The sequence below is a fragment of the Mesoplodon mirus genome, assembly GCF_964341445.2.
Source record: "Mesoplodon mirus genome assembly, chromosome: 8".
In the NCBI taxonomy this organism is placed as follows: domain Eukaryota; kingdom Metazoa; phylum Chordata; class Mammalia; order Artiodactyla; family Ziphiidae; genus Mesoplodon; species Mesoplodon mirus.
This window is the reverse complement of record NC_138984.1, coordinates 11,658,042-11,673,972: the sequence shown is the minus strand read 5'-3', so window position 1 is coordinate 11,673,972 and position 15,931 is coordinate 11,658,042. Positions and strand designations below refer to the sequence as shown.

Here is a 15,931-nt window from a genome sequence, read left to right as displayed (position 1 = left end):
GGCCTTCAGCCTCATGACCCAGTAGCAGTAAGGAATTTGGGTTACTTTGTCTAGATTTACCACTGCAGGGTTGGAAGAGAGAAACAGGGAAATTATCTCAATAGGCTGCTCTAGAACAACTAAGAAGAATGACAAGCTCTGTATGTCTTCCAGGGTGAGCAAGGGTTTCCAGGACTTCGGGGGACACCAGGCTACCCAGGCATCCCAGTACGTTTATATTTCTAACTCCCCATCCAAGACATAAAGTACAATTACAAGGAGTTTCCTTTGGAATGACCATATACAGAAATCTGTCATGACCTTGGGGAAGTCTGAGGCAGTCGACAGGAGACATTCAACTAATAGTTGAGAAATGAATGAATAAATGCACTTTGAGACTTTGTTTTGCTTTTGAGACACTGAAGGGGAGATGTGAACTAGGCAGTGGGAGAGCCCTGGATTGTGGTGACTCAAGGATGGAAGAGAGGAGAAAAGCGCCCTGGAACTGGGACTTAGAGAGCTCCAGCATGTAATGTGAGATCAAGGACAATAAGCCTGTAAAGGAGGAAGGGCCCTCAAGGTAGAAGAAAACAAGGAGGAGTGTATTCTGGAAGCCCAGGAAAGATGTTGCTAAATAACAAAAATTTGACCGAGTAAATCTGACCATTTAATATTGGCCTTAGTGGATGATTCATGAATCCGGCAGCATCCCATCTAGCAAGGAGAGAGTTGCTGCATCCAACCATAGATAGGAAAGGTTTTTAAAGCCAGAGAGGGAATGGAAAAAATGACATGATTAGCAAAGAATGTATTGTTTTATTAACAAAGAAGGCATTGTCTTAGGCAAAGCTACCTCTTAAGGGGAATGGAAGGTGCTATTGGGTGGAATATCTTATTAGTGCAGACCAGGAGTTTCCAGGTTGGCGGGTCGAAGGTCATATTCCTAGGGTAGGTTAAAACTGTAGTCAGGTTAGGTATTAAGTCTTGGTTTACTGCTGTGGACCTAACAGGAGTGATTCCATCTTGGACCCCTCTCCTTTTTAACAATTTCCAGTAAAGCGGAGTGACAGACAGCTACCTAGTGCTGTTGAGAAATCCAGTAAGGCGGGAACTAATGTGTTGTCGTTGGTTTCAGTAACATCAAAGTCACCGCAGACTTTAACTTCCATGACAGATGGAGGGAGGACGTAGGTGTGAGTGTAAGAAATATGTGAGAGATGAGGAGAGTGGGAAGTTTGCAGATGACATGAAAGATAGACAAGGCAGTATGGGGAGGGTGGATTTAGGGGGAGAATTTGTTTAAATGAGAAAGACTTGAGCATGTTTAAAAGCCAGTGGGAGCAGATGTATATGTATAACTGATTCACTTTGTTATAAATCAGAAACTAATTAAAAAACAAGACACCTTATTAAATATATATTTCTTACAAAAAAAAAAAAAAAAGCCAGTGGGAGGTATACAGCAGGGAGAGAAGGCGGAATAGCAGAGAGGACCAAGCAGGGATGCTGTGTATTTGATTTGCCTCTGGTTGCTAATATGCTTCTCCTTTTCCTAGGGTGCTGTTGGTTTGAAAGGAGAGAAAGTAAGTTATTTGTGTCATGTTATTATTGAAAAATCTCTAATTGTACATATGAAAGGGACTTCTATTAAACAATAAGACATAAGTAATTACAAATCAGATCTCATGATTAATTCAGAAATCATAGTAATTAGGACATGATATTTATTCCTATTGAACAACTTCTACTTCTTGTCATAAATATGTCTTCAGGAATACAAGTTTTGTATTCTTCTTTAGGAAAATAAGGTCTGGGAAAAGAGAGCTGAACTTATGCTCAGGGCCCCAAATTCTAGATAAGGAATTGCCACTCATTTTGGTGTCTTGGGAAATGGTCTATTATTCTTGTGTCTTTCTTCCCTCCACAGTAAATGGTCAATTTTAGAAAATACGAAAATGCTTTAAATTCTTCAAAATGGAATAACTAAATAATCCTAAAGCATTTCTCTAAGTATATATCCTGAAAGCACTTTTATCCTTGAAGCAGTATGACCTTGAATAACCATTTAAAGGAGTTTTGAAGATACAACATTGCTTATGTTTGATGAACTTCTTCATTTTCAAGGGGGCTCCTGCTGAAGGAGAAGATGTAGCCCTTGATGGAAAAGGTGACCCTGGGTTGCCAGGAGCTCCAGGATTCCAGGTATGCACTTCAGAGAAGGTCCCTATCATTCTCGATCTCTTTCTCTCTGTCTCTCTCTTTCCACCTCTCTTTTCTTCTTCTTCTTCTCTCTCTCTCTTCTTCTCCCTCTATCTCTTTCTCACTCTCTTAAAAATATTTTTCATAGATATTAATATCTCTTCTATTTACATATTTACCTCATTTTATTCTAACACATTCACCTCATTATAAGAAACTACATTTAGCTCATATAAAAAAGGTGATTTTGTATATATGTCTTTTAGCCTCTTCTTAAGTCTCAATCACCCAAGCTTTACTAAATCTAAGAAGGAGGCTTCAAGGAATGGTTGTGTTCCACTTACTTTGTATTTGTTGAAATCCAGGGTAAGATTGTATTACACATTGAATACAATTTAAAATTGTAATATTATGTAACAGTCCTATTGTAAAGTTTGCATGATAGTAATATTTTATTTAACTGCACCTTTCTCCTGTTGAATAGTTTGCTTTCTGATCTCTATGTATGTAGCTGGAGGGTGATCCAGAATAGATACAAGGAAACAGCTATTTGGTGGCTGTGTGTACTTTACTCTGTGATTCAAAAGGATCTTTTGATAATAAATTATTTGATTGGTATATGTTTTTGAAGGCCCTCAAAAAGCTTTCTTGCTGTAAAGAAGTAGGAAAAACTAAACACGACTTAGCCAAAAAAAGGGGGGGGGGATCTTTTGACACTAACTTTGAGGTTAATTAATCAGAAATATTTTAACTTAATTCAGAAGTATATGTGGAAATTCCTGGGCAGAGATAGGAATTTGCCTAAGTGAGTCAAAGAGTTTGAGTTAAGGTTGTTGAACATCTATATGGTGAGCCATGGCAGCTAATGATGGGCTGCAAAACTAAAGAATGACACAGTTAGGAGCCATATAAGCTTTTGAGAAAAGATGCAGAATATGATGGCTCTTGTTTTTTTGCTTAGGAAACATTTAGGGAGCCTGATGCTGAGGGCAGGGCATCTAGTAAGAGGAGATAGTAGCAATCTCGGGCACGATGTATCCCTTCAATGTGTATTGAGTGTTGGCCATGTACCACATTGTGCTACTGCTGAAAGTATAGCAGTGGGGCCTTCAGTCATACAAGAAATCCTTATTACGTGCCAAGTAGGTTCCAGGGGCTATTTAGGTGCTGGGGATACCACAGTGCACAAATCTCCAAAAATAGTTTAACAAAAATGTTTGCCCTCATGGCACATTCTAGAAGGAGAAAATATTTAAAAATGTAAATTATTAAGTATATGTTGTATTAAATAGTAATAAATGCCAAGGAGAAAAATAATGCAGGGTTGGGGGATAGGAAGTGTCCAGATTAGAAGGAAGGTTGTGGCATTAGATCAGATGGGCAGGAAGGCCCCATGGAAAGGATAACATTTGAATAAAGATAAAAAAAAGGGAGAGAAAGTGAGTTATAGAGATATCTGGGGAAAGAGGATTCTAGGCAGAGGCAGAGCAGGTGGAAGGGCCCAGAGGTAAGAGCGTGCTTGGAGAGGGGGAGAGAGAGAGAGAGGAAACATTTCTAAAAATTGTAAAACTCTTCTAAAGTAAAGCAACTGCTCTGGTCATTTTCCTGGAAATAGTACCATCAGGATGATTCTGGTAGCCTGTTATCCATGGCAACACATGTTACACATGGCCTTTATTGAAATTAATTGCAGCCATACATAGGAAACATTAGGCTCTGATTTCTCTAAAATAGTTTAATGCATTTAACTAATGGACATCGTTCTTCAGTAAGAAGTAAATTTAAACTTATTCTAATTCTTCTCTTAATTTAAAGGGTTTACCAGGCCTCCCAGGTTTTCCTGGACCAATTGGTCCACCTGGCCCTCCAGGATTCTTTGTGAGTATGAAGCCACCATTGCTGTAGACATCTTGACTAATAAAAGAATTATAGCCTAACATTTTAAACAGAGTTTCAGGCTTGATTCATTACCTGCTGTAATTTTAACTGGTGGATTTTTCTAGGGCTTTCCAGGAACCATGGGACCTCCAGGACCTAAGGTAGATGACAATTCATATGTTGTGTCAGCCAGAACATCCTAACCGATCTAAAAGCTAAACTCAGTCTGATTCCACATGTGGGTCACTGCTGAGCACCCCTCTGGAACTCACAAGGATTCCCAGCAGGGAAGTGAGCATGGCTAGCAGCTCGGCACCTCCTACTTCCCTTCTCCCTGAACTTCAGTAACTGGATCTCTGATACAAAGCGTCTTAATCCAATTATAAGGAGCTCCTCATCAGGAAAAGGGCAAGGATTCCTACTCTTTATGTTTCCTGCAACACTTTACCTTCTATATTTTTTTACTGGGCTGCTTCCCAAAGCCAACCTGTTTATATACTAGTAAATAAAAATGACTATTCATGGACTCATTAAGCACGGTCCTGCATTTCTTTCTATTACAAAGGCCAACTGTTAGTATGGGGGAGGAAAAAAACTTTTTCTTCTATCTTCTTAGGTTCAGTAAGTGGGTTAACTGTAAGAAGAAAGTTTGATTTCATAGGCATGTGGAGACCTCACAGAAATGAAATGAAAACCCCAAAGAGGCAGTCAGATCCAGAGGCTTGTATACCATTTTAACAAAGGGTGATAAATTTGTGGAGGAGTGACAGGACAAAGGAACAGGCTTTTGAGCTTCAAGGGGCAGTAGATTGTGGAAAGGTCAATATATGGGGGAAACTAATGGAAGATAAGTGTTATTTCAGTAAAGTTTGTTTATGCAGACTTAAGTTCGTGTTGTCTCCAATGATGAGTTGTCTTCTCTTCCTGGTACAGGAGAGGGGAGGGTGACACCTTCACAAAGGGAAATTTATGCCCTGTCTTGAGGCAGATGGGGGAGAGCAAGGAACCTTTTTCTGCATTTGCTGTTTCTCACTTGCCTTCAGCTCAAAATAATTCTTCTGCCAAAGTGGTATATATTTTGGGGTGGCGTATTCTGATCCCCTTCATTATTTTAAGTAAGAAAATGTTGAGCAAGCCTGAGCCCCACCAGGAAATTACTTACTATCAGATAGCCTTTGTGTGTATGGTACTTCCCAAGGTGCTTTCACATTTATTATTTCATTGATGTGTGTACACACACACACACACACACACACACACACGTGCACGCACATACATACCCTGTGAGATGAATAGTAATTGGCAGAGCTGAGGTTTAAAGTCTTCTGACTCCTCATCTTGAGCTTTTCTCTACAGCTTGTGGCCTAATTGGGGGAAAATCTGCAAACTCAAGAGCAGAAAAGCAAAGACACATTGGTTGAAATGATAGATTACTGAAGAGAGGTGATTCACATTAGACTTATCTCATGTCACTAACTAGTGAAGTCAGGTTGCTTGAATTCTATTCTTAGTTCTCTATTAAGTTTTGAATTTCAGAATCCTGAAGATCAGCTATACATCCCTCTTATTTTTAAGATGGGGAAACTAGGGCATCAGGAAGTTACCAGCCAGAGGAAGCAAAATTGGCTGGTGGCTGAGCCAGAAAAATGTCCTCCGAGCTGGGTTCCTTCCCCTGCCCCACACCATCTCATGTTATCACTTGCCCTATTAAGTAAATCCCTTAAGCTTTCTGTGCTTCAAGATCTCTACTTTTAAAAGAAACATGTTGCCACTCCACTCCAAGAAATAGCTAAAATAACTTTTACAATACTAACATTACAGTTAAAATATAAATGTTCAATTATAAACATTGAACCTTAATGGGTTTAGACTATACATTCATGTTCATTTTTAAAAAAATAATTTGGTTTTGTCTTTTCTTACAGGGTCACATGGGTGACAACGTGATAGGACAAAAAGGAGAGCGGGTAATTTAAATTCTGTGGTTTATTTGTGGGCAAGATATTTTAAGTTCCCTAGCAATCAACTTACACAATTTATTCACTAAGTCACACTGAAACGAAAGTATTTCCTGTGTCTCAGGTTTCATTTGCTTTATCTTCTTAGGTAAGAACTAAAGAGGAAATGTAGATCTCTCAAGCTTAGTTTTTTATTCCTGAGTGTATTTGTCTTTAGGGTATGAAAGGATTAACAGGACCGCCCGGACCACCAGGAACAGTTATCGTGACACTAACCGGCCTGGTTAACAGAACGGTAACTCTTCAATTTTATTATTAGGGTTGCGCCTTCCCCTTTCTGGGATGAGGTCCTTTGATCCCTTACCTCTTCTATAAGCTCTGTCACCTAAGCCCAGCTCAGCCAACCTGGGCCTCTGGATTTTATTCCTTCTCCATATTTTACTCGAGAACTAGAAAACATGAAATGGGGAAGACACAAGGCAAGCCACTCCCACCATTCTTGAAGGAAGAGCCTAGATCGAGTTTTGCTCACCCAGTATCCCCATCCCTCTCCTTGTTGCTAACATAGCGTGGGTATATGGTGAGTATTTTTGAATAAACAGTAGCAAAATGGTGTGTGGCTCTGATGCAGTTGGATAGCAATGACCTAAAGATAAGGGTAGAGCAATATCATAATCAAATGGGACATTTTTACCCTGCCATCATAACCCCAAGGCGGTGTGGCCCCCACTCCTCTTCAAGGACACTGTGACTTGTTATTTTGACATAATCACGTGCTTTTTGCTCCTACATTGGGGTAGCTAGAAGGACCAGAGGATGGAATTGAATCAAATGCTCAGAAGAAGTGCATCACAACATCATACACCACCAATCCTAGACACCAGGTTGATCCGGGAATGTCTGGGAAGGGGAATGGGGAGTGAAGGGGAAGCTAACAATTTTCTTGTGGATTAACTGAGAAATAAACATAAATCATCCTCCTTTAAACTTATGATTAATAGTTTCTAATAATAGCTTGATTGCAATATAATTCACATACCATAATTTTCACCCTTTTAAAGAATAAAATTCATGGGTTTTAATTATAATTAACTTTTAACAGCATTATTGAGATATAATTCACATGCCATAAAATTCACTTATATAGTGTACAATTCAGTGGCTATTAGTATATTCATAGAGCTGTGCAGCTATAACCATGTGCAATTTTAGAACATTTTCATCACCCCCAAAAGAAATCCCTTAATCATCTCTTTCCAATATAATTAATTTTTAATGATAGAAATTATCAAAACAAAACTAGAAGAGGTAAAACAGAACATGGTGAAGTTTTATATGGCCAAAATAATAACTCTCATTGAAGACTGGAAAAAAAATTGGCTGAGGAGAATAGCTGAACTTTTCAGAATTAATCAACAAAAGTATATTTAATAAAGTCTAAAGCTTTATTGGCTGAAAATTGATGGGAAAAAATCTTATTTTGACAAAAGCAAGATCTGGAAGATTTGACCCAGGGGACAAAATTGAGTTATTTATAAAAATGATGCCCTCAGGAGGACACTCGCATTGGGAAAAAAATGTTTTTGAAAATTATATTTTCACAATATATGAATAAAATGTGATAAGGGCAAAACAAACCTAATTAATGAATTCAATCCTCATTGTAACATTTACTCAGAAAATAGTTGATCTCAGTGAAAATAATTTCAGTATATTAAAAATGAAAGTAAACTACATTAGAAATGATCTAATTGTGCTTATAGAAAACTGATTCAAGAATTAAATTAGTTTAATAGAGTTTGATCTAAAGGATACTTTCATTTTTTTTAAAAAAAAGAAAAGATTGTAAAAAGGATATATTGTACAGCACAGGGAATAGAGCCGATATTTTATAGTAACTATAAAAGGAGTATAATTATAAAAATCTTGAATCACTATATTGTACTCCTGAAACTAATATAATATTGTAAATCAACTATACATCTGTTTAAAAAATAAATAAAATATAGCACACAAAATGTATATTGTTTCAGGGTGTTCCCAGGTATAAAATTCAAAATGTGAAAATTGATAATGTGGTGTGTAAACAGGAGGTATATAAGTAGCTTGAAAATCCAATCCATTGAACAAATAGAGGACTTTTCCAAGTATAGTCAATAATATCTTGTTTGATCTGTTGGTAATGACCTTAACTTGTTTTGTGACAGGACCTCAAGGGGGAGAAGGGAGACCAGGGAGCCGTGGGCCGGTCTGGACGCCCTGGACCCTCAGTAGGTCACTAAGAATCATGTTGTCCCCTTGAAACAAAAAGTAGAACCTTAGAGCATATTTTGATATATGATCTACCTTTAAATCTTAATATTAGCTAAAGCACAATAGTATTTTACTGCAGAGATCGTAAATACTAGAATTATTTTATGGCCACTTCTAGCTGAAATCCCTGCACTGTTTTACATGCACCCAATGGCACCCATCTTATGAGTTATCTTCAGCATCTGTTTTTAAATTAATATTCGTAAATAAGATGTCCTTCTTAGATAACCCACCATTTCAAAAATTTTAACAGAAGGGAAAAGTTAATAAAAATCAATGTAAGTCAAAAATCAATAATTTACAAAACTTGACCTAACTCTCATAAATACAGGGGCCACCTGGAGAATCTTACGGATCAGAAAAAGGTGCTCCTGGAGAACCAGGCCCGCAGGTGAGTTTGGAAATTCAGTGTCATGTGCAACCTAAATTAGTAAGTACTCAGGACTCTTGAGGTCGTGAATATAAGGTGCTTAAGTCAAACGAGCTTAGATTTTTTAAACTTTCTAAAAAATTTTGGGAGATAGAATTTTTTTGTTCAAGTATCTGAGAAGTTCAAGGCTAAAACAAGCTTCAAGGACTTCTGAACCTGAAATGAAATGGGCAGGACTCTGTCCATTTCACTTCTGCTGCTCTCTGTGTATCAGCCTCATCCTCTTCTTTGACAAACGATCTTCATCCATATAGGGTGTGATGGGTAAAAAAAGCGGAGCATGTAGAAGCAAGAGAGGCTCACTCTCCCACCCATCTCTATTTTGCAAAGATTTAAATACATATATTGTTTAAAAACTCTAAAAGCTATACACTGGGAAAAGCATATTTTTTTCTAAGAAAAAATATTCAACTAATATGATTTTTAATTTTATCATGGAGGGTAAACACCATAATAGTTAATCCCAAAAGCCCTGTCTGTTTGAATGCTGCAAAATACCTTTTATACATACATTTAAATATAGGCACATCTGGAGTTCAGGGAATTGCCAACATCACAAATGAATAGACTGTGAACGCCTCCCTCTTTCTGGATTTTCCTGTTCGATTCTCTGCTCAGTGCTTCCTTGATTTTCCTTCTAAGCTTTGATGGGTGGTGTTAACTCTAGTTTAAGCTTAGCTCTTAATATCCTCTCCTTTTTCCAGTGACCCTCCCTAATTTCCCATTCTGACTGGCTTCTGCCTTCCCTGGCAAGAGAAGGTCATCACCTGTTTTGTGGTTAATAGTTTTTCCTTTTAATAAGTGGGGGAAACCTCAGTCAGGCTTTCTTGCCTAAGGTCAAGAGATGATCATATCATTTAAGTTTTTCATGTTTATTGAAATTACCCATGTTTATTAAGTTACGTGTTTTTGTTTTGTTTTTGTTTTAGGGAAAGCCTGGAAAAGATGGTGCCCCCGGTTTCCCTGGCACTGAGGTAAAGACGTGACTTGGCCCATTAATATAGTGAAAGTGTCAGTCCTATTAGACAAAGAAGCGTTTTTGAGAGTCACTAAGTAGTTTTAAGCAAACAAAAAGCATATAGCTTTTAAAAATTATGTTTGAGAATCATAGTGTTACACCCTCACTGTGGAGAGAGGTCATCTGAGCACATTTTTTTTTCCCCGAAAGGAGTTTAAAGCATTTTGCTTCCTACAGAAGAAATTGATTATCAATGTGTCTTCTGACCTACACTTTGCTGTTCTCCGCAGGGAGCCAAAGGCAGCAAGGGTTTCCCTGGGTTAAGGGGCGAAGATGGCATCAAGGTAATTCCCTTCCTAACATCTATCTTCAGCTTTTTTAATTGGTTGGGTTTGGTCACCCTTTCCCCACACGTCCTGAAACTCGGTACAAGGAATTGGAATGAGAGCTCACTAAAACATCTTAGCATATTTGTTAAGAAGAAACAAGAGATGTGGCAACTATATTTGAACACTTGAAGGGGAAAGATGTTCCACCTGTCCTGTGTAGTAGAAGCTGACTTAGGACGAGTGAGATTTCAGGTCCCCACGAGGAAGAAGCTGGAAAGGACTTGCGATTGGAGGAAGCTTCAGGTCATCAGAGGTCAAGGGTAGGCTGGTCCCCGTGAGTCTCAACCTGGGTCACGATGTACTGAAAGGTCATCATCAGTTGACTGTGGACTATATTCCACATCATTGTTTCTGACAACACGTCACAGATATTTTCAAATAGTTTTCATATGTAGGTATATATGCAGATTCAAGATTTTTATCCTGTGTTAATATCGCTTCCAGTAGAATTCTGGAATGCCCTCTTGAGTAGGTAAGAAAGGAGGTTGATTATAGCTGGGACACCGGAAATTGCCTACAACCCACAGCCTGGTTTCCCTGTGCCTCTAGTCTGGGTGGGAACAGGGGAGCATGCAATGATGCAAACATCCTTTGAAGGCAGTGATATGGAAGAAACCTAGAGAACAGCAGCCACTTCTTCCAGACCTTATAGATAAGATTCTTGACTCAGATATGGCCCTCCAGGAAGATAATCAAAAGTAGTATCCCTTTCATGTTAACTTGGTTTGTACATTTCATAGAAATAACATCAATTTTAGCATAGATTTGTTTAACTGTGCATTTTGGTTTCTAAGTATACTTAACATGTAAATACTTCTGATTAATGTGCTCATAATTTGTAACTGTCTTTCAACATAGGGGTGGAAAGGAGACATGGGCCCTCCAGGATTTCATGGTCCAGTAAGTGTAATTAAAGACCATTTTAATGTCATGTTTGATCAAGTCTTTCAAAATATCAAGGAAATTTTGAATCAGTGTCTCTTATTGACTGCTATGATAGAGATTACAGTATTTACTTTTTTATCAAACCGGGGCAAAAAAAATAGCTGTTGTCATTATTTGTCCATTTGATAATGGACAAGTATTTTTCTTTCGTCCTACTTGGTCCCTGGAATGCACTTGCAATGCCCATCCTGGGCTGTAGAGAAGAAAACCTTTGTCTAATCAGGCCTGGCCCAAGGTAAGTAATCCCTTGCCCTTAAGTAGGGTAGGAAGGCAGCAGAGGAGGACAGCTTGGGCAGCGGGGTGGCCTTCTCCAGCTGGGCCCCATTAAGACAGCCCTGCACTGTGAGACAGCAGAAGCTCAGCCCTGGGTTTAATAGAGGATCAGCAAAAACCAATGACCCCAGCCCAAGCTCCTTAGTGGCAGGCTGTTTCCCCTCCCCGGCGTGGACATGGATTTGATGTCTGTCAGCTCCTGACTGCAGGGTGGCTACATTTTATACAGTGACTGTAGCTTAAGGAGATGAGTGAAAAAGACCCAGGCTCTGAGTTCTGGCATCTTCCTTTCCTGCCTCAAAAGACAGTGGTTCTCACATTCAGTGTGACTGTGCAGGTGTGACAGAAATCTCCTCCATGGTGGCAAAGGAGTCCCTGGGGGAGTGTGTGTGTGTGTTATTACAAACGCAGTTCTCAGACCCTTCAGGCTAAGTAAGTCAACTCAGTAATCGGAGGAGAGTCCCAGAAATCAGCCTCTTTACACTACAAGCAAATGATTCAGATGGCAAGTAATCCCAAGATACTTTTGAGGGGTTGCTGGGAAAATAAAAGAGGCTATTTTGTGAAAGTACTTACTTGGAAGGTACTCACATGTCTTTATGGATTTTATGATGGAGGAGATTATTACATTATTAGTACTATTATTAGTAGTAATTTTTTGTTTTTACAAGCCTGCATCTGACATTAATTTATTTATTATTTATTTTTGCTGTGTTGGGTCCTCGTTTCTGCGCGAGGGCTTTCTCTAGTGGCAAGCGGGGACGACTCTTCATCGCGGTGCGCTGGCCTCTCACTATCGCGGCCTCTCTTGTTGCGGAGCACAGGCTCCAGACGCGCAGGCTCAGTAGTTGTGGCTCACGGGCCCAGTTGCTCCGCGGCATGTGGGATCCTCCCATACCAGGGCTCGAACCCATGTCCCCTGCATTGGCAGGCTGATTCTCAACCACTTCGCCACTAGGGAAGCCCAGTAGTAATTCTTTCTTGTGATTTTATACCTGCTTAACCACAAAGCTCTAGTTACCTATTCTTTAAACAAGTCAGTGAACTAATTGGCCCCATGCAGTGTATGAAAAAACTAAGTTTTTAAAAAGCTTTTGTTTTTCCATCTTCTTTCTATCTTCTTTTCTCATGCTCAATTCCACATCACTCTGTGGCTTCTGCTAACTTCAGAGGAAGTTCTGCTTTGGAAGTAGATGGTTAAGGAGACCAGCAGTAGGTCCACTGATCACTTCAGAAATACATAATAGTCCTGAGTCCTTGGACTGAGGAATCCTTTGTCTGAAGGCCAACAGTGTCCTGAAATTTAAAGAAACAATCAGTAAAGTATTTTTGATGTGTAGGTCCCAATATACTTTGAAATAAATTTAGTCCTCAGGACAAGCATTTTTAAAAAGTGAAATAGAATAGAATAAAAAATATCAGAGTTGATCATATGTTGTAAGAAGTCACTATTTTGTGAAACTTTAATGTCTGTATACATATTCACACATATATAGATATGTATATGTATACTTAAATGTGTGTATGTGATTTGGGCCACATCATAAAATGTATTTCTAATTGAAAGCCCATGAAATATATGATATCATGATACCAGGTTAACTTTTATTTTTAAATGTATCCATCCCATATACTTAACTGCCATATCCTTCTAACACATAAACCAAAAAAGTTTAGCCAAAAAAAAAGTTTAGCCAAAAAAGAAGAAATTGAAGTAATTGCATTTGGTGAGCTGTCCATAAATAGCTGCCTTTTTTCTTTATTAATTTCTTTTTCCTTTAAGACAGAATATTATGATGCATACCAGGAAAAGGGAGATGAAGGAATTCCAGGCCCACCAGGGCCCAAGGGAGCTCCTGGCCCACAGGGTGAGAATAAATTTCTTCCTAAAGCATTTGCTGATCATTCCATGTCTTTCTTTCAAGGCAAAATGTATAGCATGTGTTTACAGACCCAGAATTGGCAAGAGGAGAAGGGAGGTCTCCTAATGTTCATAGGCGGTGATATTTTTTCGTGTTTCCTAATTTTCATAAGAAAATTCCATAGGTGGTATACAGTAGAAGGTAAATGAATTATCTTTATGTAGGAGAGCATAACATTCAAGTCTGGTAGGAAGACACAAACATGGCTGGAGAGAAGGAGGAGGGAGTGTCCGAAACCAGCAATCTCAGTGGGATACAAAAGAGAAAATGGAGTCCCTGAAGAGCTATAATTTGAGCAAATCCACACAAATAGTGACAAGAAGGAACTGAAGTCCTGGTTTTCTGACTTCCAGCATCATGAATTAAAGTCACATTTACTTATGTTCTATCCCTTTTGATAGATTGCAAAGATCTTGGCTAATAGCTCTTATCTCTTACTACACATTAAAATCCCAGGAACTGCTAAATAAGAACCATGTCCAGGTCCCATCCCTGTGATTCTGATTTAATTGCCTGGAGGAGGGCCTGGATACTGGCAGATCGTTAAAGCTCCCCAGATTAAGTCTAATGTGCAACAGGATTAAGAACCACTGATCTAGGAAAATTATTGATGTAAATAAGATTTCAAAGAAGAATTTTACTTAAGAGAGGTAGAAGTCTCAGCATACTTAAACAAATGGACAGATAAGTATTAGACATAGATTTTTAAAAATCTGATATGCTTACTATAAATCACTCATAAACATCAAAGAATTAGAGCCTTACGCAGTGTTACAGCTATAAGCGATCTGAGATGGATCCAGACCAAACCCATATTCTTGACAATTCCAGCTATTTGATATTCTGGCATCTGAATCATCCCAGCAAAATACCAAACACAGAGCAGACTCTTAGGAAGTGTCTTGTTGAATTATTTGAAGATGATAAAGTAGCATGATTTACTTTTTTAAAAAAATTGAAGTATAGTTGATTTACAATATTATATTGGTTTCAGGTGTACAACATAGTGATTCAATATTTTTGTAGTTTATACTCCATGTAAAGTTATTACAAAAATGGCTATATTTCTCTCTGCTGTACCATATATCCTTGCTGCTTATTTATTTTATACATAGTAGCTCATGTCCCTTATCCCCTACCCCTGTCTCTCTTCCCTCCCCCCTTTTGAGTGCTAGGCATCTAAGATGAACTTAGTTTCTTCTTTACAGTTTGTTTAAATGAGTGAAGTTTTCTCATATTTACCTATGTGACAGTGGAGAAAAAGTATGAAAATGTATTATTATGTTATTGTTATATTGTCATCCAAGATTTCAATAACCGGAGGGAGGGAATATTTACATCTTTGTAAACAATTAACTGCTATTATGTATTCACAGGTCCCAGTGGTCCCCCCGGAGCCCCTGGAAGTCCTGGTATGTACATGTTTCTCAGGATACCAATACAAACGCTATTAAATGGAAAACACACTGCTCTCTAGTGAGTCTACAGTATTTACATAAGACAAATGTTTCATTAATTGTTATACAAGTGTTTCCAACTTCTTAATCATAAACTTTGTGACCTGCAGGGGAAAAGGGAGTGGAAACTGGGAAACTGACACAAAGTCATAGAGAAATGCTCTTTTTTACTTCTTAGTAGTTTTAACTAAGTGTAAGATGGTAACTTCAGTGTCAGGAGTAGAAGGCTTGAAACTCAGACGAGGCACAGAGCTAGAAAAACAATAATTTTATGGCAACTAGGCTGCTTAAAATGATAGTTTTCATAGTGTATCACAAGTTGCCTAAAGACACATAGATGACAGCTTTTGTGTAAAGTTTTAATTTTTAAAATATATTGTTTGTGGTACATAGACAATTCTGTGAAGTGGAAAAATATCCATGAGTCATCAGAGTGGTTGCCTCTTGAGAGAGGAAGAAGAATAGGATCAAGGATGGTTAAAGATTAACCACAGTAGCCTCAGTTATAACTGTCGTACTGTAATGTGTCATTTTGTAAAGGCGACAAAACTAAGAACAAAATAGCAAAGATTTGGTAAGCCCTGCCATTGATTATATTTTTCTCTGTACTATGCTGTATATTTAAACTGTTTCATAATTTTGAAAATGAATTAAAATTAAACAGACTGAAGAACTACATGTATATTATAATCCTATTGCAAAAGAAAAAGATAAATGGATAAATATTATGTGTTCTTGCATATGCGTGGAAAAATATATACCAAACTCTTAACAGCAGGTATTTCTTGAAGTTGAAATGATGCAAAAGGGGATTTTAAAGGTCTGACCAAATATTAAGAAAGACTTCCTTCCAAGTAATGAATAGGATGGTTTAAAAAGCCAGCAAGTGAAAATTAAAAAGCTCTCAAACAGATGTCAATCCGAAGGATTATTAGCCTTTAGGCCAAAATCTTCATGCTCAATAATCAGAAATAATCAGATATTACCCCCACTGGTTTCTCAGCAGAGATTCTTAACTATGAGGCAGAGATTTGAGACAGCCCTTCTCACATCCGGGTCATTTTAGGAGGGACAGAGGAAGGGGGTTTTGTATCACCTGCCATGGCTTCTCCCCCAGGAGATGCCTGCCTCCCCCAGGGTACCCTTTAATATAACTAAGACGATTGGCAAGAATAAAGTCCAATTACAGTTCTCCCTCTTTCTCATTTGAGACACTGAAAGATAGGCATT

At 38.3% G+C, this 15,931-nt stretch overlaps 1 protein-coding gene across 1 annotated transcript in view; it reads left to right on the top strand.

Moving 5' to 3' along the window:
• COL4A3 (collagen type IV alpha 3 chain) overlaps positions 1-15,931 on the top strand; it is a 141,095-nt gene that overhangs the window by 75,122 nt on the left and 50,042 nt on the right. The window contains exons 7-20 of the mRNA XM_082630094.1: positions 154-207; positions 1,536-1,562; positions 2,104-2,181; positions 3,994-4,056; positions 4,182-4,217; positions 5,982-6,023; positions 6,232-6,309; positions 8,222-8,284; positions 8,659-8,718; positions 9,687-9,731; positions 10,006-10,059; positions 10,963-11,004; positions 13,106-13,190; positions 14,621-14,656. Coding sequence (XP_082486220.1) covers positions 154-207; positions 1,536-1,562; positions 2,104-2,181; positions 3,994-4,056; positions 4,182-4,217; positions 5,982-6,023; positions 6,232-6,309; positions 8,222-8,284; positions 8,659-8,718; positions 9,687-9,731; positions 10,006-10,059; positions 10,963-11,004; positions 13,106-13,190; positions 14,621-14,656 — 763 coding nt within the window. The remainder of the gene's footprint in view (positions 1-153; positions 208-1,535; positions 1,563-2,103; positions 2,182-3,993; positions 4,057-4,181; positions 4,218-5,981; positions 6,024-6,231; positions 6,310-8,221; positions 8,285-8,658; positions 8,719-9,686; positions 9,732-10,005; positions 10,060-10,962; positions 11,005-13,105; positions 13,191-14,620; positions 14,657-15,931) is intronic.